Source organism: Anarhichas minor, unplaced genomic scaffold, assembly GCF_050575085.1.
Source record: "Anarhichas minor isolate MPS153535 unplaced genomic scaffold, ASM5057508v1 ptg000073l, whole genome shotgun sequence".
Classification (NCBI taxonomy): domain Eukaryota; kingdom Metazoa; phylum Chordata; class Actinopteri; order Perciformes; family Anarhichadidae; genus Anarhichas; species Anarhichas minor.
The window spans coordinates 5,215,605-5,237,722 of NW_027466519.1; the positions used below are offsets into that span (position 1 = coordinate 5,215,605).

At 42.2% G+C, this 22,118-nt stretch overlaps 1 protein-coding gene across 5 annotated transcripts in view; it reads right to left on the reverse strand.

Annotated features, from left to right (window-relative positions):
• Positions 1-22,118, reverse strand: part of vav2 (vav 2 guanine nucleotide exchange factor) — a 185,267-nt gene that overhangs the window by 33,573 nt on the left and 129,576 nt on the right. For 3 of the 5 annotated variants that reach the window (XR_012947835.1, XM_076079597.1, XM_076079595.1), the window contains exons 4-8: positions 14,989-15,057; positions 7,428-7,533; positions 5,204-5,302; positions 3,938-4,006; positions 2,910-3,010 (exon numbers count right to left, since the gene is read on the reverse strand). Coding sequence is in view for 4 of the 5 variants with exons in the window: in XM_076079597.1 (XP_075935712.1) it covers positions 2,910-3,010; positions 3,938-4,006; positions 5,204-5,302; positions 7,428-7,533; positions 14,989-15,057 (444 nt within the window). In the remaining variant the exon portion in view is untranslated. The remainder of the gene's footprint in view (positions 1-2,909; positions 3,011-3,937; positions 4,007-5,203; positions 5,303-7,427; positions 7,534-14,988; positions 15,058-22,118) is intronic. The other 2 variants (XM_076079599.1, XM_076079598.1) reach the window with 1 other exon arrangement.

Sequence of the window (22,118 nt, forward strand, 5' to 3'; positions counted from 1 at the left end):
CAAGGTCCTCGTCCATGATGGACGCGTCTGCTCCAGAATCCAGGAAGGTGGAAATAGTATGGGAGCCCCCGGTTAATAGTAGTTGGGCGTGGAAAAGTGGTCGTTGACAGGCGGAGGATCGGGAATCAGCTCGGCTCACCCGTACCTCCCTCCTTACTGGCGAGCCCGGTCTTTTAACGGGCAATTGTAAGCATAATGACCCGCCTGACCACAGTACATGCATAGGTTTCCCCGTCTGCGTCGCTCTCGTTCCTCTGTGGATAGCCCAGTACGTCCCACTTGCATGGGTTCACTCGCCTGAGGAAGCGGCTGCGTCGGCGTGTAATCCAGAGCCGTAGCACGAGGAAAGCGAGACGGTTGCCCTTGACTTGGCTGTCCCCGGTGCCTTGCCAGCCGTCTGACTTGGATGCGGCGATCCACTCTGGAGGTAGTCTCGATAAGTCCGTCCAGGGACGTGGGTAGCTCAATCGAGATGAGTTCATCTTTGATGTAATCCGCTAACCCGAGCAGATATGCGTCACACTGGGCGTCCATCCCCCATGAGCTTAATCGAGCCTGGGTCCGGAAATCAATGGCATAGTCCGTGACCGATCGGTGGCCCTGCTGGAGCCTCATTAGCCCTCCGGAAACTGCCCCAAAAACCTTGCGTAACTCGGCAGAGAAGGACTGGAAGGAAGCACAGGCAGGAGTACGACGATCCCACTCCGCCGTTCCCCACAGCCGAGCTCTCCCCGTCAGGTGGTTGATGGTAAACGCTACCCTGGCGTCTTCAGACGCGAAAGTGCGGGGCTGCAAAGCAAACAGGATGGAGCAGTTCGTCAGGAATGCGTTGCAACCCTCAGGATCCCCGGCGTAGCGTTCGGGTTCCCCCACCCGGGGCTCCGAGACCGCCGTAGATGCTGCTGGATCCATTCCCGACTGAACCGGAGCGAGTTGCGGTGAAGCAGCCACGTTGGCCGGAGCTGTGGCTGCCGTGAGTTGTCGTACCTGGTCTATCAACGTGATGAGAACCTGGTTTTGATTCGCCAGGTCTTGGCGAACCTCGGCGGTGTTGGTGGCGACCATGGTCTGGGTTCGTCGCATCGCCTCCTCGATCGCCTCGAGCCGGGCCCATGCGGTGGCGTCGTCTGCTGGATCCATGTTATGGCCAGATCGTACTGTTACGGGTGTAGTTAGGACCCAGGAGCAGTACGACAAGACCCGGACTGGTTTGATTTAAGTTCTTTATTAGAAACGCACGACAGGTAGAATATGCTCTGGCAGAATCCACGACAGGTTTCTCGGGGTCAAGGACAGAAGGGCTGAGTAAGTTTCCAGGGCAGAAGCAAGGCGAGGTAGTCCGGGACAGGCAGGGTCGGCAACAGGGAATCAGTCCAAGGGTGAGTGCGGGAAAGTTGAGCATGTAAGCAAAGAACGATCTGGCAGTGAGTGTGTCTGAGGCAGGGGTTTAAATAGTGAAGAGGTAGAGTGAGCAGGTGAGAGTGATGAGCTGATGAGGTGAGTGTGACTGGCAGGTGCCCTGAATGAACTAATTAGGTGAGTGAAAGGTGGGAAGAAGTGACAGAGCTGTGACACTATTACCTATATGAAAACTGACGTCGCCCAAAGAAATACTGTGAATGCCTGTTTCAGGCTGGAAGGATGAGGAGGAGGGGAAAAAGAGTATGCGTGTTATCAGGATCACTGAGCAGAAGAATAGAATATGCTTATGAATGCACGGACAGGTACGCACACACATCTGGTGGTGTGTTACTCACTCTTGCAGTAATCATGTGAGGAGAGTGGCATATCCACGGTTGTGTATGGAGTTATGACCAGGGCCAGAACCTATCATCACCATCATCACCATCACCTATGAAGCAGCCACACTCGGCACAGCAGGGAGGCAAATCACCGCTCCCCTCAGGGATGCAAATGATCCACACGTTGCTCAGCAGCTGGGCAAGATTGAGATCTGAGAGGAAAACCTTTTTGCTAATAAACATCTGCTTTCCCCGGTTCCACCCCACAGAAACCCTCTCCTTCTCTCCAAAGACATGCCTTTCTTAAAACAAGTGGAACAAAGGGTCCGTGCAGTGAGAATATTCTGACTTGTAAAATGAAATGTAGTTGTAGGCCCCTCCATGCTAGGCAGACATAAAATGTAAAAAAGATATATCCAAAATATTTAAATTAATATAATATTAAGAAAAATACTGTATAGGTAATAATAACAAACAATGCATTAATTATAAGGAAAACTAAATTATATTTTCAAGTAATATATATGGTTGCATATATAGATAACTACAACAAATATATTAAAAATGCGTAATATCAATATAAGTTAAATAAATGATAGTGCAAATAGAAAACTTATTTTAGGTTGTGGTGGTATGGTAATGTGCAAAAGCAGCACAAGCCAAAGTTCCATCTCCTCTATACATGGTGGAGTGCGGGTGATTATCTTGAAACAGAACAGACAAGGCAGGTGGCCGCACTTGAAATAAAGTGAACCCTGATTTTGTCGAACACTTGACACAAGTTGAACTGCAGAAACAGTTGAAATGTATTCTTACTGTACTTCTTAAGAAAATAAAAGCACATTGCAGGAATAACTGTGACAAGCAGATGCAGTCTTTAGTGGATTTACTCTCACCGTTTAGGTTGAATGGGGAACAATTGGTTACATGCTTTCTCAGCTTTTCCTCAAACATTTTATTTTGTTTTAAATTCTTTTGACACTAATCCCAGCAATCCTCTGAGCGACGTGTGGATACTCACCATGATGCAGCCTACTGACTTTAAAAGGGAAGCAAATCTGCAGCTTCCTCTTAACTGCAAGTGGGTTTAATACTCAATGTACCAAAAGAAGAACAGCATCTGCTTGTGCAGGGATCAACAACGCAAACACATTTCAGATTACTAACCTTTCCTTGAAGTCAAAGAAGATGTTCCCCAGGCCGTTTCCTCCAGTGACCATGTTCAGGTCAATGGCTCGCAGGAGGGCGAAGTGGACCTTTATTACATCCTGAGTGCACATCATAATACATATTACAATCTACCCATTCTACTATAATGCATCCTTTATACATCGTTTTTAAGATAAAAAGAACCACTTATACCGTGGATAGTTATTTCCTATTCAACAAATGAATGTCCCAATATTCAACTGACTGCAGTCAAACCCTTTATTGCGTTAAACTTAATATCCTTTACTTGATTCAGTTGATTTTCACTTGCATAACCAAATAGCGTCTGTAGATTTTTATTAACGCATGGTAAAACATTTGTTGAACATTTCTATATACATATTGTATAACATTAGTCGATCATTAGATTGTTCAACAAACATTCATGAAATGGTTTGTTGACTATTTTCAACAGATTTTGAACATATTTTTACATTTGTTCAACTAAATTGGTCCGTGAATATGTAGGTATGTTGATGAATTTATATTATTAATTCACATTTACTCAATGTACTCTATACTCTATAGATAATCAGTAAAACATGTACAGACTAAGTGAAACAGATCAATGAATAAGCTGTTACCATGTTAGAAATGCTCTATACACTAGTTGTAGGCAGACTAAATAAAGTGTTACCTAATGTTCCTTTAGGTGTTCACAGTTTGGTAGTTGGTGTAATATTGAAATGTTGCTTTTGATCAAATTGTACAACAAGAATTACAGCCCATGAGTCACTGTAAGTTAATTAAAAAGACCGAAAATACATATGCTATATTGTTTACCCCCCCTTGTGATGAAAACATTGACCTGTGACATCAAAATCGCAGTGCAAATCAAAGCGTAAATATTACCATTAATAATCTACAACACACCCTGTATTTTATTCATTCGGCCACCCACACACACATTGAATTATTCACTTGGTGTGCTGGACATTCAGGCGTGCTGTGTAGAATTAATTTCCTTTGCTTGAGCGGGTCCTCACCTCAAGATTGACAAAGATAGCCTCCATGTCCTGTGGACTCATGACTTGCTTCAACGGGATCATGTAGTTCTAAAGAGAAACGAGAGAACAATCAGGGGAACGACTGAATATCAACTGAGAAACAAATACGGTACCCAGAGTTGTCTGTCCTTCATTTAAAAAAGTTTATGGATAAAATTCAATAAAGCTCTGGCCGAGCTTTTAGCAGATCTGTTTCGCACTATATTGTAGAAGATGGAGCCACCATATTGTTGTTTACAGGGTGCAGGAGTTATACTGTATCTGCCGTCAGTTCAAAGCATAAAGCTCTTCCCTATGCTGCACTTATGCTTACGGAAGAGAAACCTGCCTATTGTTTCTCCAACATTGTTTTATGGTTGTCACATTCCATCATCATAAACAATAACAAATAGATCAACTAAGAAGCAATGAAGAAATGAGGCTTTATTAACCCCAACTCAATTAAGCGTAACGAGTCCTCTGATCACGAGAGGGTTATTTATTCCCATTTAGTTTCGCGTTGGGCCGACGCGGCAAAACACAGGATGCCCATTTGGTTTAATGAAATTAGCGGAGCGCGTGATTTGCGGCGCTCCATCAAATCGAGAACGAAATCTGTCAATGCGGAAAGTGATGTGTTAGCAGCGCGGAGCTCAACAATGGCTCATTATCACATGGAGAGAGATGGTGCATGTGTGCGAGTTTATGACTCTTCACGCACACATAATCCGCTGTTTTATGTGGATGCAAATCGAGTTTGTCTGCTTTTTGTCCCGGCTGTAGGGGTGTCCAATCTTACCACAACTGTAATCACTAACTAGTGTTATGCAGCAGTGACGCAGAAGGAAATAAAGAAACTGTGATGGGTAGGTGAACAACACACCAGTGGGAGGTAAAGATTCTTGAGAAAACAATGTAATATTCTCACACAATTTGAGGCGATGTAATATGTGTGATGTGTATGTAATAGGTTCTTTTTTTTGGGTTAGCTGTATGCTGGATACTGTATTGGAGTCTGTGTTCACATACAGCAGTAATATACTCTGCCGACTGTGATGTGCGTGTCTATTCTTAGAGCCCCAGGGTTTAGTGTCTCCTGCTGAGCCAATAATAAACCTATTGACCGGCTCCTGTGACATTTGCGCCCTCCAATTAATGTGCCGATAGCTGACATTTCCATGCTGTGACCCGGCCCACAGGCCTAAGACACCAACAAAGAAGAACTGCCAAAAGGAAACTCTAACACAACATTGCATGTGCACTCACCTTCTCAATGTCCTCTAAAGTCTTGTAGTACTTTTCTTCCGTCTCCTGGATCTCCACTAAGCAGCAATTTCTCTTGTCATCTTCTGTCATACCCATCTTCTACGGCGAGATAAGGAAATATAATGAGACAGGACAATTAGACTGCATGATTTTGGATCATTGATTATCTTTTTACATTTGTTTCCTTGCGATTACTGTTTATAGGATTGTTTTTGTGATGATCACAGGGAATTGCATGATATTCATACACAGATGGAGTTCAAGATGATGCCAGTTTCACATTGATTATCTATCTAAATTTGTGACGTACAAACACAGTTTTTCTTTTGTAGTATTTTTAAAAGGCCCATACCAGTGGCCTTTTATGTTTCAGTCCATTCTTAAAACACATATATATCATGATAACTAAGCCTTTTGCAAACCTTGCAGCTGTATTTTGGAAATTGTAATATATGTTGGTGTTTGTTACCATTGCAGGAGGTCAATGGCTTCTATTCATTTCCTTTGCTTGAGTTGTGTAATCTATCAAATAGCATTGTCCGTATGAGATAATGCAGTGCTGACTTTTCCCAATCAATTTACCATGCAACCATAATGAAACATTGACAACGATGAACGAGGACTTGATGTTGACTGTGATGGATTACACGACTCCAGCTGGTTTCTAGAGTCTGTTCTACTTTATTTTAACAGGATAATCTATTCACAATCAATTCTGCTTTCCAGGGAGTCCTGGGCAAAAACACATTGATTGGATTTGCTAGTTGATTTTCCTACAGTCTGCAAATGAATGGAAAGCAATAGTTAGTGGAATCAAAGGAAAAATGCATTAAAAAATCTAAAACGGTCTGTGTGTAAACAAGTTCACACTCTGCACCATTAGTGAGCTACAGTGCCGTCCCTCAGGTTTGACAGTTTGAAAGTGAGGTGGCGATGACAATGACTTTGGTGAGAAAGGGACGCTGTATGTCACTGTATGTGTGGGCTGGCTGGCTGGCTGAACAAGGCATATGTATGCATAAGTAGATGAATAGGGAGTTTTTAAGTCATAGCCATGCAAGCGGGCATGTTTTGAGTGGGTGCTGGAGGATTGGGACAAGTTACAAACTGATTTACTCAGAGCGTTTGTCAAGAGTCCTGACATCTGAGTCTCACTCATAGACCTTTCGCATCTGCATTAGAAACACCAGTTAAGTAAGAAGTGCAGTTATTTAAAGTGGACTTATTTTAACCCAAACCACAATTTTTTCCGAAACCTAACCATGAGGTTTTGTTGGAAGTAAACATACGCCGGAAGTTTATTTTTAAAGGAAAATGTACGCATGTAACGAGCGGAAATTTGACACGAGTCCAAAACTGATGCTGGGGTAGAACGTCATAGAGAGAGGCTTCATTTCTATAGAGATTTTCTATGTTGTGGGAGGGTTTTGAGCAGGCCTGCCTGCAGGGTTACTAACAAAGCCATCTGGAACAGATTTGGCTGTTGATAACCTGTGCAGATAATACAAAAAGTGGAACTAGTCAAGGCCTCCATCCAGAATGTAATCAACCAATCAGAAGCAGGGCGCAAAGCCAGCAGGTTAACGTGTATTTGTCTCGTGCTTTTCATGTGGCAGCTGGTGGTCGAGCTGATGTCACCGAGCTGAAGTCACAACCGTCTCCAAAGGGCCCTGAGTCACACCTTGCACCAGATGGGCTCCCCTCTACCAACCCAGGCACGGGTCAATAATCTAACTGGCAGGCCATTCTCTTGGGATGCTATGAGTTTGTTTTAAATGAAGTGGTGGAGGGAGTTAGCGTGACAGGGTGAGGTGAGTCACAAGCACAGCGGCACTCACCTGCATGTATCTGATCTGCAGCATGGGAAAGGCAAAGCAGTACAAGTCAGAAGTCAAATTAATCACCAGTTGTGTAAGAGATCGGAGTGCGTTTAGAGATATGACATCAGGCAAATACGAAGGTAGGTCTTCCTCCAAGAAGTGTGCGTTTCCTCTTTTTTGAGTTCATTGCTTCTTTCCTGGTAATAAGAATTGTCTAATGTACACCAGATAAAGAAGCATCTGTGTCTAAGGTGACGAACAAAATGCAACCCTTTAGTCAGATAGACCTTCAGCAAGCAGCAGATTCAAAATATGACAAACACCTGAGACAATTACATCATTAACAATTCACAAAAAAAAACCTTTATGATAAAAAGGCAGGAATTGTGACGGAGTGTTCTCACCATGGGTTGTCGTACTTCCACCTTAATGATGTCCTCATAGATGTCATCCCCATCGTCCTCACACGGCACACAGTCGTAGATGTCATCCTCACCCAAGTCATGCTCACTGGGGGGAAAAAAACACACGCACACAAGTTGGATGAACAACTTAACTCAAAGGACGGATCCTTTTACTGCGCCACAAAAAAAAGGCTTCTATGTCCACTTTAAACTGCTCTGACAGCTGAGAGGCACTGAGCAGTCGCACCAGTACGAGCTCATTACCTCTCCCGAGCCCTAGCTTGGAGAGCGATATTGGTGTTCCAGGCAAGGGGACACAGCACCCGATGTTCACAAACCTCCACCGAGTTGCGTTATTGAGTGGCATTTCCCTTTAATGTGTTTATGCCGCTTTGGCACCCAGCTAGCTAACTGACCTTTAATTAGGCAAGCAGCCAGCAGAGCACAGACAGTCACTGTGGAGAGGAGCGCCTTTTTGGGGAAAAGACCCTCGTGCTCAGGGAGCCCACAGTGCATCTGCCTTTGTCCTGTAAAAGCAATTATTGTTTGGGGAAACTTACTGAGGCAGAAGCCTCAGCAGGAATAGGCTTTGGCAATGGGCCCATATCGATGTAGTTAATAACCAGGGAGCTTTAGGTCGCCGAAACGGTAATAAATGATTAAGTACTGTAAATAAAGTAAAAGTAGTAGGAGCTGCCTGCTAAATAATGGAGGACCAGGGTTCTAGCTTGGCAGCTGCTTGGTTGTTGGTCCGTCCACCTCAAATGTACTGAGGAGGAGTCCGACTAACGCTCACATGTAAAGTTGCCGTGGATTCAGAGCATCATTTTTATTTTTTCCATATAGTTGTTTACATTCGGGCATATTGTCATCATTAAAAGTATGATGAATTTGGCTATAAGCAGTTCCTGTTTGCAATGTACCCGTGTGGTGTACAAACAAATATGAATGGATTGCTTTGATACTGAAGAAAACTTGTCAGGCAGGCTTTGGACTTACATGAAGCATATTTGTCTTATGATATTTTTTAGCAGATTCCTATACACAGAGAGAATATCCTCACACTGAATCTAAGTGTAGCATATGTGTGCCCTGATTTGAGTCTCAAAGTACCTTAATTGCTCCGACCTCTGACCGTTTTGATTAGCGGGCCAATTAACAGGTCAAACTACAATAACTAACTTCCTGTTGTTTTAAGAACACACCGCCACGCACCTCTCCCTTTCACCTCCACCTTTTTTCTGAAAATGAATGAATACATACTATCAAGAGTGTACTGTAAGAGTTGGCAGTCTCGACTGCCTCCAGGTGCTCAGAAAAGGAGAACCAAAGGGTTCCAGCTCGGCAAGTGGCCGCCGTGCTTAAATGTCCTTGAGCGTGACATTCAATGCCTACCAGCTCAGGGATGCTGTTTCGTGCTCTGACCCGGACTGAGTGGGGGCAAGCGAAGACAGGATTTCCGTTCTTGGATGAATAGTGCCTCATCCAGATGTATCTGTATACTTTACTACTCGTCTAATGGGGCCATAACCGGTCTGTCCTCGCACCAAACATTTCACTTGGACATCTCTGAAATTGGATATTTTGTAAGGATTTTGCAAGCTTTATTGATTCATGAATATTCTAAAACAAGATTTATGGGCACAGGTTATTGGGTTTTCTTCACTGTGACCTTTTACATCTCCCATCATTGCCGTAATATTCTGTGAATAGGGGATCCAAATCGGAGAAGATAGAACTGCCCTCATTGAAATATTCAGCTTTGTTGTCACGCTAGTGCGGGGGTTGTTTGAAGTGTTAATTGAGGTGGCCGGGTTCACTGTCTGCGCTGTGCTCCTTCTTTTCTTCATTAAGTTAAAGCGGCTCATGTTGAACACGGAGAGGACTGTGTGGGAGGCCCACGCTGTCCCATCAGTGTCTGCTCTCTGAACTCTGAGATAGCAGCACGCTCCACGGTGACTGACGTGCTGCACAGCAGGGAAGCTCACGAAAAGAAGATGTTGTACTTTAGGTTCTGCTCTTATCCCTCGGAGACGGTACTGTACGACGGAGGTGTAGTGCAATGATATGAATATGAGCTGTGCACAGATCTAAGAGGAGCATCTCTCCAGGTTAGAGCATGGAGGAGGAGTCTGTAGGGCAGTCTTTTCTTCATGAAAAGCCGTAATTACTATATATAGTATTACTATAGAACAATATTAATAATCTAAATTGAATAGAGAATTGAAAAATGTAATAGAAAAAAATGTGTTGGTTTCCTTCTCCAGCTATTGATCCTGAACTTGTCAAAGGTTAAATATTCCATTGATTAGTGAAGATGATTTAGCCCCTCCCTCTTTGCCGGTTGGTTATTTTGTCATTGTTCAATACTCCTTTGGTTCAGTCAGTCAGTTCAGTATAATTGTAGTGCTTTTCAATAATGATGACTGACGGTCTGCTACATTACACTGACTGAGGGCTCAACAGGTTTGGAGAAAAGCTTCCTGTCGACCGGGGATTTCATTTATAGCACCTACTTTCTGTTTTTCCTCATGCCCAAGTCTCTCTGAGTGGCGTTTGCTGACCTATTGATCCCAAATATGCATTGTACAATGCTTTTTTCCAATGTTTGATTCCATTTCTGCCCCTTTCCTTACATTTAGTTCTAATACATTGTCTATATTTATTTTCCCAAATACTAACCAGATGGAATATCGGTCTCTAGACTCCTCCAGATCTGTAATTGTTAATGTCATTAACGAACTTCTTACTTGACTGGCTGTTTTCACAGTCAATATGCATTGATCCTAATAACTCTAATGAACCTGAACATAATAAGTTCCTACTGTAGTAACGTGAAATATGAATGCTTGTTTACAAAGATGTCATCAGCTTGAAGTGTATGTCCTGTCCTTCCATCATTGTAAGGACCATGATGTCATGATGTTTTGGATAGTGAAGTTATTCTTTGAGGACTAAAGGACATTTTGGCTTTCTTCTCACTTCTTCAATGGCCAGTTTGAGGGTCAGGATATGGTCTTAGTGGCGGTTAGGTCAATCTGAGGGAAAGAACTATGTGTTTATTGGATTCTATTTTGTCTTATCTTATCTTATCGTATTGTATTTTATTTTATTTTTAAAATCTTGATCCATTTAAAGCACTGGTGACTTTGTTGTGAAAAATACTGTGTAACAAATTACCTTAACCAGCACAAGAGATTCACAGGAAATGGAAGATTACCTGGGGACGAAAGTCAGTCCCCTTTTCAGATTTTTAGCTCAAGGTTAGGATTAAGTTAAGATAAATGCTACAACAATGGTTGAGGTTTCGACATGTAGTATTGATGTTTACGGTTAATGTTTCAGGGTGTGTGTGTGTGTGTGTGTGTGTGTGTGTGTGTTCTTAGAAAGAGAAGGGGGGGGGGGGACATGATTCTTGCCAGTGTAAATCTGTCGCACCATAACTTTACAATTTACGTCCCTTTGTCTCTTGGACATTAATAAATCATATGAATGCACTTTGTGTGTGCTTGCACATGTGCATGCATCATAATGCAGCAGTGAGGTAGAACAAAGGGGGCAAAGTCCTGAGGACTGATGAATTAGGTCTGATCTTCTGTCTGATTAAACAGTGACAGGGCAGAGGGTGTCCATGGTGTCTGCACGCAATCGGCCCGCAAGCCTCTGCTCAAAGACATAGAGTTACATCAGTGGAGGGACGGAGTGTCACTCACCATATCAGAGCTACTGAGCATTGGTCCCCAAAGGCTGGACTGCCTAACAGGTTTCTATTTAAATAATATTATGTTTTTCAATACAGCAAGGTTTTAAAATGTTTAATACTCTGTCTGCATCAGGGCTTGTAACATCACGATGCTGCTGCCGCACTGCATCTATACAGCTGATGAGACTGATACAAAAAAACAACAAACAAAAAAACCCCACCCCAAAACATCTCACGTTTCAGGCCCCTGGAGGTTGCATGTATCACTGTCCCTCACAATGCTAACATGGGGGATGAGATGCACAACATACTGATTGATGCCTATCATCAGTGAGGCCAAATTGTGAGCGGTTTCCTGAGTACGGCACTATAGGCAAAGTCATGTGGGCATTGACATTGTGAGGGCTTATTTTGTCAGGAGCATAAATTCCCAGTGAATTCCACGGCATTAGATTTTGATATTCTGTATGTACTTAAGGAAGGTTTTGGCCTCCTTCTCTCTTGATTTATTCCCTCAGTAAACATTGTAAACATGAGCTTATGGTCTCATCACTAGTTTCAAGTCTTCTTCACTACAGCATGATGTTCATTTAGTAAGTTATGGTCCCATTTGGAGTCAAATAGATGATAAAGCAGGGTGTGCTTTAGGGCGGGGCTACCTTGTGATTGACAGGTCTGTGTTTTCGCTTTACGACCTTAACCCTTTCACAGTGTTTTCAATTCATTAAAGTTAATTAAAGCCTTTTTGTTCACCTAAAAATGTCTTATTCAACCTTAGATTGTACTAAGCTCCGCCCTCTAGTGTCACTTCTGGTTGCAAAAAAAACAAGATGGCCACAGCCAAAAACCAAAATGACAATGGCTTCTTATATACAGTTTATAGTTCTTACTGGCCGTCTCTAGTTAAGAATAGTTTATCCTGACTGTGGTCATGTGGTAATATAAAGTTGAATTGAAAAACGTATGTGACTTAATACTTTGCAGTAAATGATACCGACTGAGTTCCATCCATTTTCAAGCTATTGACTTTTCATGCCAAGCTGCCCAAGGGATTAATGGTGCAAAAACAAACTACAAGAGTGACACAAAGGGCTTGTGACACTGTTTGTTTTGGAATGGAAATCTATATCCGCCTTTCACAGAGGAAAAGGTCCCTTGGCGGCTGTGTCCGATCCACCCCCATTTCATGCTTTGTCAACTCCAGGATGGAGTCATTCCAGACAGGGAGAACTCTGAGTTAAACGACACGGAGACTTGACATCACAAAGCCGGAGGAAGGAAGTGTGGATCAGGTTTACCACATTAACCCAGGAGACCTCAATTAGGTGGAGGCTGGCCACTACCTGACTCAGACACGCCTGCAAAACAGATGTGGTGCAGCAGAAATCAAGCCGGAGCATGCCTCACAAATACACATATACCTGCACCCGTCACAGAATCTCAGTGCCAATCATTTACAGCTGTAATTTCCTGGTGAGCTCATACTGACAGCCTGAAGCCTCAATTCACCTCGCCTGACATGAAGTCTTCTGACTTGATATCGTAAATATGGAAATCATCCAGCAAGGTAAGTGACCTCTGCTAAAACCTCAGAAATGATACATGGTCAACCGCAAACATTCTGGCGTATATTTAAGGCCAAGCTGCTGGCTGAAGAACAACCATCTATAAAAGCCTTAAATGGCTATTAAACCAATTATATCTTTAAAAACATTGATTAATACATCAGCCGCCATTACATTAGTGAGTAGTGGACATCCAGCTGTCCTCAGAGGCCTCCACCAGTCCACCAGTTCAAGTCTTTTGGCTGCTCCAGATGAAAATGAAAGGTTGATCGATCTGTTGCTGGCCCGGGCGGCTGGAGCGGTCTTCCATTTAACGTTTGGTCTGCTGGCATGAACTCGCTTTTTAAATCTCACCTCAAAATCAATTTTTATAGATTGCCTTCCATTGCACTTAGTATCCTTTGTCGTCTTATCACTGAACTTAATGATGCCATTTAATTGATTTTTATTATATGCCATTATATCGCTACTCCATGCAGCTTAATTTTCTCACACTAAATATTTTTGGTGACAATATTGCTGTTTTATTCCTTACATGCTGTTATTTTTATGATATAATATCGGCTGTCATTGTATTATTTTCTTTCTCCGAGATGCTGTTAAATAATACTGCATCCATGAAAAAATGACTATTATTACTGCGGTAAGATCATCATCGTCCTCTCCCTCACTCTAGCAGTTCCGTCACTCATCCATTGTAAATTATGCATGCGGCAATATTTCAGGCTAATTAATAAGTCTCTCAGAGCAGGGTTATTGCTGGCGTGGCCTATGTGCTAAGTGTATTAGGTGCAGGACCTGCTGAGGAATCAATTATGTGTCCGTCCGCCGCTGCATACATGTTCTTTGTAAAAGGTCAAGAGCAGCCGTGCTGCAGAGCAGAATGATTAATTGAATGAGACCCGGCCCTCTGCACCTACAGGTGACACAAGGAGCACGGTGTTACAACACCATTGACCATTTCAGAGAAAAACTGAAAACTCAAGCTCATCGAAGCTGCTTCTATGCGGCCAAAACTAGGCGTCACCCTCCAGGTCGAGAAAGTGAAGCCAATGGCGAGGTGCCTTAAACTAGCATTTATTTCTAACGGTCTCCGGCTGCAAAAAGAAGTCGGGTTGTATATGAAACAAATTAGGGACATGTCAGGAAATACAGCAAGCTCAGTCTGACTTCTTCTCTTTTTGAAGTTGTCTGTTCTTTTATGAGCATATTTACATCCCTGTTTTTTTTGGTATATGAAATCTTTGAATCAACACGTTTTTTAGTATTTCTTCTATTTTTTTTGTGCAGGATTGAGTTCCGTTTTCAAGGTAAGGAACCACGCTCCAAGCTAGCAGGGCTAAATGTTTGGCTGAGCTGCATTCTAATCCAGCATTAGCCTGCTTGGCTGGCACCCATCTCCTCTAGCGAGAGCACATTCCTCAACGCCACGATCAAGTATTCAGCCGGCATATAGCTATAACCCGCATGGTCTCCTTTCTATCTCCCCCTCTCCTACCTCCTATCTTTCTGTGATGAATGACACCCGTCTCAGAGCGGTAGACTAATTATTCTCCATTAATCTGAGTTGAGCGGCTGCTGTCACCGCTGGAACCTCTGCAAACTCCAAGAGCCTACATTTCTCTCTTTCGCACCCAGCGAAAACCCATCCACCCATCACACACACACACACACACACCAAACCAGGAAGCCGGCCACCGAGTCGGTCCGGAGAGGCAGCCACACCAGAAGCCAGAGCTGAGATGGTGTCACCATGGCAACGCGCAGAGTGACACAAGGCTCTACGCTTATGTAATTAAGCAGTTAGAGACAATTGGAAGAAGTGGCAATCATGCTGAAAACATCACATCAAGATGTGTTGTGTACATGATGGGTGGAGAATTGTTAAGTCTGCAGTAATATAAGAAATACACACACACACACACATATATATATATATTATTACTTTGATGGACTCTGGCTTATTTCCAGCATGATGGGAGACACATCGGAGACACATTGTTACCCAGTTTAAAAAGATACTCTGAGCTAAATGTAGAAAGCAATGAGCAGAGTCTCCCCTCCTATTTGGCAACAGAGAGCTGGTCCCCACAAGGTAAGCCATTTCATTTGAAGGGTTTAGTTTTGTTTTTGGGTTGGTTTATAGGCTAAGGAAAAGTCAGGGTAGGGGTAAGGCGTGTGGTTTTTGAAGTTTAGGGTTAGGGGAAGTCTCCAGAGAATAAATTTAAGTTGATAACACGTCATCCTAAGTGACAAAAACAAGTGTGTGTGTGTGTGTGGAATGAATACTTACTCTGCCAGCTCTTCAAGGCTCCGGTACACATCATCCTCATTCAGAGCTGTGTCCTCTGACGGAAAGGGCCTGGCACACACACAAAACACACACACACACACACACACAAAAAAACACACACACACACACACACACACACACACAGATGGGAAGAGAGAGAGTAGAACATATTAGTACACACACCACAGTATCCCAGGTAGAAAGATAACCAGTCATCTGCCAGGTTGTCACTCTGAGCTCCGTCACGTCGGGGGCAGCTCAACAGCAGGATGTATTGAACAGAGGAGCCCATCAGTCACAAAACAACATTGTCAAAACACATCAACACACTGCTGCTGACAGATAAAAATAAAAAAAGCTGCCATCTTCACACGGCCAACTGTCTCAGGAATTCAGGAAGAGAAACAGCCTTTTTTCCATACGGATGGCCCGGTGCCTTAAATATCCTCTCAGGGTGTTTGGGCAGCTTTCAAGGACCCTCGGGGACAATGCAGAGCAATATAAAGAGCTTATCTACTTTCTGAATATGTACACTTTCTTTTGTTTGAAAACATTTAGGTTATGCCAGTAGCATCAATAAAAGCATTCATGTCAGCCCATGGTACAATAATCTGAAGGAGTCCTCTCGGCTCTCTTGGTGATTTCTTACTCCTGCCCACGCAGCGTCAACAAACACCATGACACTCCTGGGAAGTGGCAGAGCATAAAAACAGATGACTAATCAATTAGCTCATTAAACAGGGCGGATTTATTTCTTATGTTTTTTAAAGATATTAGCTTTCTGCAAACATTATTGTGAAGTGCGTGATTAGATCTCGATTGGCAAACCGTGTTTATGGTGTGCTTTTATTTATTTTTTTCTTCTTTCACAGAAGCTGATTGCTACAAATTATAGCCTATTAGCTTAATGTCGTGCACAATTGAAGCTCATTAAAATCAGTGAGGTCACGGTCAGCGCTAATCATCAACCACGCTAAGGTTACTGAAACGGAAACAGCTTGTATTATTAAACTAATTCAAAGATGATGTCGTTTTTTTGCCAGCTTTGCTTTAATATGACAGTGTAGAGACAGAGACATGAGGGATAAGACATGCAACTAAGGGCCCAAGGCTGGAATCGAACCCGGGACTTTGCGGTAATGTGGCATACGCTGTAACATCTCGGTTATAACGCAGACCGTTTCCTTTAACCACCATCTGTAAGGATGGTAAAATGTTTTATGACAATAAACTTTAAGGGGATAAAATTGTCAAACGTATTGGTCATTAGCTGTTCTCAAAGTACCCAAATACCTCAATGTACTATTACATTTAGTTTCAGTTTAACGAGTTTATTGTTGGTCTTCAGGGCAGCTGTTTGTTCCGAGTTTGTTTTCACCGTGATTGCAGCATACTGTTGTTGTTACCATCCTCTCCTCCAGCAATGAATCCCTCACACGGCAGCGGCCTGGCACCGGCTTCTGCTGCGGTAAACAGCCCCGTAAGGTTGACCTTGCCTCCCGTCTGAATAATGTAGCTCCTGATTACATGATTTGTTTTCTTACGAGGAGCCACTGAACACACACACACAATCACACACACACACACACACACACCAGTATTCAAGAAAGAGATGGTGAACAGAGCGATGGTGGGTGGGAGGTGAGTGACGGTTTCAGGCTCATGGGAAGAGCGTGGTGCATCCTGAGCCTAAGTGTTGGACGATATAATCAGTAAACAGCAACTGCAGGACTGTCAATTATAATATACCTTCATTTCTTTCTCTAAAATGAAGTTCATACACGACATCTTCTGGGGCAGTATCATGAATAAAATTACATTTATACCGAAGTAGAATATATCTATATTTAATTTTAGTAAAACTTTAAGGCAGCGTCAAGTAAAAATGACCTTAATCTGGCTTTATAAATGACATATATTGTCACTCTGTTGTCACATTTTGTTTACAAAAAAAGAAAGAATAAGCTATGACCAAAAAGAACCGCCCAAAAACACAACTAAAGAAAAACATTGTTGAGTCGTTGGTTACCACAAACCGGCTACACGCTCCCATTGTGGGATATACAAGGTTAAAAAGAATATATTCAACAACAACTCTCTTTGCTTCCAAGCCTGCAAGAGCAGACGAACAGTGTGCAAGATGGTGTCTCTTGACCAACTATTCCTATATCCAAACGTCATTAGAGCGAGCAGGTTTACCTCTCAAGAAACCATGTGGCATGGGTCTACTTTATTGCCTCCTACCCAAAAATAGAGGAGCACTACGTAGGAGGAGCACTTTACGTTTTTTTTTTTAAATCGCATTGTTTTTATTCAAAGCACGTTGTGACGTGTTTGGTAGAGAGATCCTTTTTCGTTGGTCTTCCTGAGGAAGAGCTTTCTCTGTGTGCTCATTTGTTTTCACAATTACTACAGAAAGGTAATTCCGTTTATGCATTATGGAAGACCGGAGTTCTTGGCCTCAGAGAGAACTTGAAAAAGTGGAGTTAAATTAAAGCCTATATCATTTATTATTCTAATGATATTTGCGGAGGGGACTGCTGGCGATTGATTTAATGCACAAATAAATGAATGAATGTCTCCATATGACAAAGTACAAGAAAGGTGTTGTAGCGGGAAAGAGAGAACACGGAGAAGAAGAACGTCCGCGTGTTGTGTTGTAGCGTCAGAGACCAGACGTTCAAAGCTCTCATAAAAGGCACTCGGCTCTCTGTCAGCACTCCTGTGAAATCCCTCGACTGTGTTTAATCCATGATATGATCAGGTGACATTTTATTGTGATCTCACGCCTTCTTAAAGAGTCAAAAGCAGTGACCTGTTGGTAACAGTGTGAGGGTCAAAAAAAGCAATCATTGTGCATATGTGCATGTGTGTGTGTGTGTCTGTCTGTGTCACAAATAGTTCACTGATAAAACTATTAACATGTCTGAGGGTTTTACAAAGACGGCAAATTCGTTTTTTTAAACGCTTTACAGCCAGGAGGTCTTAAAAATCTACATTTGAGTATATTTTCTACCAGCCAAATCAGATTGTTCACAGGATATTCAACCTTTGTTTCATTATAATACATTTAATACTTGACTCCTTTCTTTTATAGGGCGTGTATAAAAGCAATAAAGTGGTCCATGGGTTTGAGATAGAGGAGTTCACAGTTAATTGCAATCCCCTCCTCGGCATTGAGGACATTAGTTTATGGAGTTTTGCCGGTAACACTTTTTCTCTTCTTGCTTCTTCACAGTCCACTTTGTTTGGACAGCCGCTTCCTTATTAAGCACTAATAGCAACTGATGTAGTATACAGTGCAAGATAGTCCACACAGGGCAGACAGCAGGGCAGACAGGTCAAACAGATCGCTGTTTATCTCCTGTGCGTAACTAAAAGTAAGTATGCTCTTTTCCTTAACTTAACTAAGTGCTTTTGTTGCCTAAACCTAATTCCTGATTATTTTGAAGATAAACTATGCATGTGACAACCGTCTATGAACACCCCCATCCCCGACACCTGCCAAAAGTGACACTAGAGGGGTACGTAGAGCGCCATAGTTTGAAGCTCGGGAGCACTGACTTCTGAAGCATTGGGGTGAGAATGTATCGGTATCTGTGTGACGCCAGCAATTAGCCTTTCTGTAATTACAGCACACTAAAAAGAGTGCGTCAGCCATCGAGTTAATGAATGCTCAGCTGGAGGAGTCAAAGGTCAGCTGGTCACCCTCAGGCATGTACGTGCACACACACACACACACACAAGAACATGCACAGAATCCTGCAAGCTCCACAGTCTTCTCTGATTCATGAACTTTGCTAACTCTTCCATGTTTGGTTGACTTCATTAAAAAAACCTCTGTATTTCCAAGAGCTAATTACAAGCGCTATTATTAAGGAATCATAACACAGAAACTGCCTCATCTGATTTATGCTACTTTCTCGCTCACTGTTATGAGCGCAAAGACAGCGCAGAAGGGGCTTCCTCCAGAGCGTAATAACACACCCACATCTTATGGCCCCCTCCAATGAAATGTGCATTATATTATAAGTTATTAATGGAGTCCCGCAGGGCTAAATTTAATTACGTAGTAGTTTGCGGGGCTGTGCGCTCGTATGCATCACCCCAGTGTTGTTTCGCGGAGCCAAGCGCTGGCCCAACGCTGCCGTTTTCATTTCGCCTAAATGATACAACCAGGTGTAATTGAACTGTGTTTATAATTTCATCAGGACTCCAATGATGAGCCGTCTCTAGGCTATTCAATAATGCTCTATTGTCCTGCGAGCGTTCCTGCATGTTGTTCATGCCTTTCCACTGTGTGGTAAACCAGACTGGATACGTGCTTTTTCTACATAACCACTTGTCTTTTCAGAGAGTAAAAAGTGTCTTTGTTTATCTTTTATACCTCTGATTATCCCCTACTCGTGTTTTTTTCTTCCTGCCCTCCTGATTTGGCTTATTCGAGTGTTTGTTTTTGGTGTTTTTATCCGTGTTGGTTAAAAACAACTGCTTCTTTTAGGTAAAATGAGGAGTAAATTGCTCTCTTTGTTGGTTTATATTTTGTCCAGGGATCTGTCCGACCACATCGAGCTGTATGTGTTCAGCAGGTAGATTTACTTGTTACAGGAGAATTTCTATTACTAAAGGATTCATTTTACGATGAAACCTAGTTGTGTCGCTTCTGCCATCTTTGTGCTTTTCTTTCTTTTTCCAATTTTCTTCTTCCTTAAACTTTCATTCTTGGTTTATCTGATTATCTCATATATTCAACTTTCCGTGTTTTTTTTTTGGTTTAGTTGGGTATCATTTAGTAGAGACACTGTTATTAGTATTAGTACAATTAGCACACTTTTAATGCACCAATTCAAACTTACTGCAAACCTTGAGAGAGAAAGTACATTACATTTCAGCAGAGAATGTAAAGATGTGAAGTTTATCTTCAGACGGGCATAGAATTCAACCGATAGAGAGAATAAATAATCTATTATATAGTAATAGTCTATTATAAAAAAAGATTGAAAATTCACTCAGATTTAACTTGAATGTTTCTTTCAAGTAAATATCAATTTTTAAGGCAATAATTTAAAACCAAATTACACACTTTTTTTTCAAGGAAACTCAAAGGAAGTCATTAATGAATCATAATGTAATATAAGAGATTAACTGTCATTGCCAGGGGGGCAATGAGAGGAGCATGAGTGATTGAATGTGTGCGTTTGTTTTTGCATTTGTGTTACTCTTTAAAAAAGAAAATGAATTAACTAAAGGAAAAAAGAAGGAAATACATCTTGCAGCGTGTCAAGGTCAGGGCATCTCAATAAAGGTTTTTCTGCTTAAATAAAGGTTAATTATAACAACAACAAAAAACACTTCCTGCTTGTTATAATCAGGGCACTCTGACCCGACACAAACAACCATCTCTTGTCCTTCCTTTTCTCAGTGGATTTTAATGTCGAATTTCTGTTTCCTTCCTTTAATGCTGGCGTAAAGGGAATGTGTGCCAGACAAAGCCGCAGTGAGCCGGTCCCATTGATTCAACAGCAGAGCAACGGTGTGGTCGTCAGCAGTGAATGCAGCTGAAGTGGTCAAAGTTGGAGGCAGTTTCATGTCCCAGGACACGGCTTTGTTTCTGCAGGGGTCGATAAATCGCTGGAGCTGAAGACAGTGTCCACTTTGCCGCTTATTGCCTGGGTAGGACGTGTGCAAAATGACATATGAGTAAGAGCCTCTTTCTTTGCATGTGTGTGCTTTTTTCCCCCCACATTTACTAATGACATTAGCACACCATGATGCAGTCAAACGAGTGAAACATGGAGTGGATTGTGCATTGTGACAACCGCATACTAATGTGTGTGATGTGATACAGTGGCGTGAGGGGGCAGAGCTGTGCCGACAGGATGAGGAGGAGGGAGGGAGTTAGGGAGGGAGGGAGGAAAAGAGCAAACAGCGATTCTGTCCTCTCCTGCTGTGCACTGCAACCTCCTCATCTTAAAAACAACAATATAAAAACACAAGCACATCTACTGCATATCGTCCCTGTGCAGTCCAAACAAATGTAAACATCATCTTTCAGCAGAAAACTGTATTTCTCCTATTTACTTATTCATCTTTATTTCATGGAAGAGGTAGCTTTAGTCACAAATGGCTTTTCATCCGGCACAGAAGGACTTCAGGTAAAGCTGAAAAGGATTAGTCGATTGGTCAATTAGTTGATAAACATTACATTACAGTCATTTAGCAGACGCTTTTATCCAAAGCGACTTACAATTCAGAGTCTATCACATTTCTACACCGTAGGCTCAACTACGGGAGCAATTTTGGGGTTAAGTGTCTTGCTCAAGGACACATCGACATGCGACTAGCAGAGCCGGAGCCGGGGATTGAACCGCCGACCCTCTGATAGAAAGGCGGCCCTGCTATCCACTTAGCCACAGTCACCCTAAACAAAAAAACTACTGTGAAACTACAATATTTTAAAAAGAAAATGTATCATTTGGGTTATATTTCAAATTAAAATTCCCAACATTCTCTGGCTCTGGATTTGTTGCTTTTCCGTACATTATATAATATCATCTTTAGGTCTTTTGATCAGATGAAAGAAGCATATTGAAAACATCATCTTGGACTTTAGGAAATCGTGATGATTACTTTCACTTCTTTCTGACATTTCCATGATTTTAAACTGATTACAAAATAAATAGTTAGTTGCAGTCCCAAATGCGGTTGTGTGTTCAGTAATCAGCCTCAGCTCTAAATAGAGAGGGGCGATTGGCCAAATATATTGGCTATCGACACTTGGCTGAATACTTTGGATCTTTGTCTCTTTTTCGAGCATATTTTCACATGTAAATCAGGCAATTAAGGGTTTAGTTTGAACACATTACTGTCTGTGATTGTTGGAACAGTGAAAATAATAACCAATATGGTTTTGGTGAATAAATCAGCAATCGGCAGTCGTTGGGCTTTCAACATATCACCAGCCCTAGCTCTATATGCATGGTTTCATTCTTTTACTTTATTTTATTTATTCTTATTTTTTTCTTTGTTTCCTATTTTTATTTGTATCATTTATGATCATACAAAGTAATTGGCTGGGAGGCGTAATTCTAGGTGGCTGCCTCTGTATGGTCACAACTTTTCCTTTACAA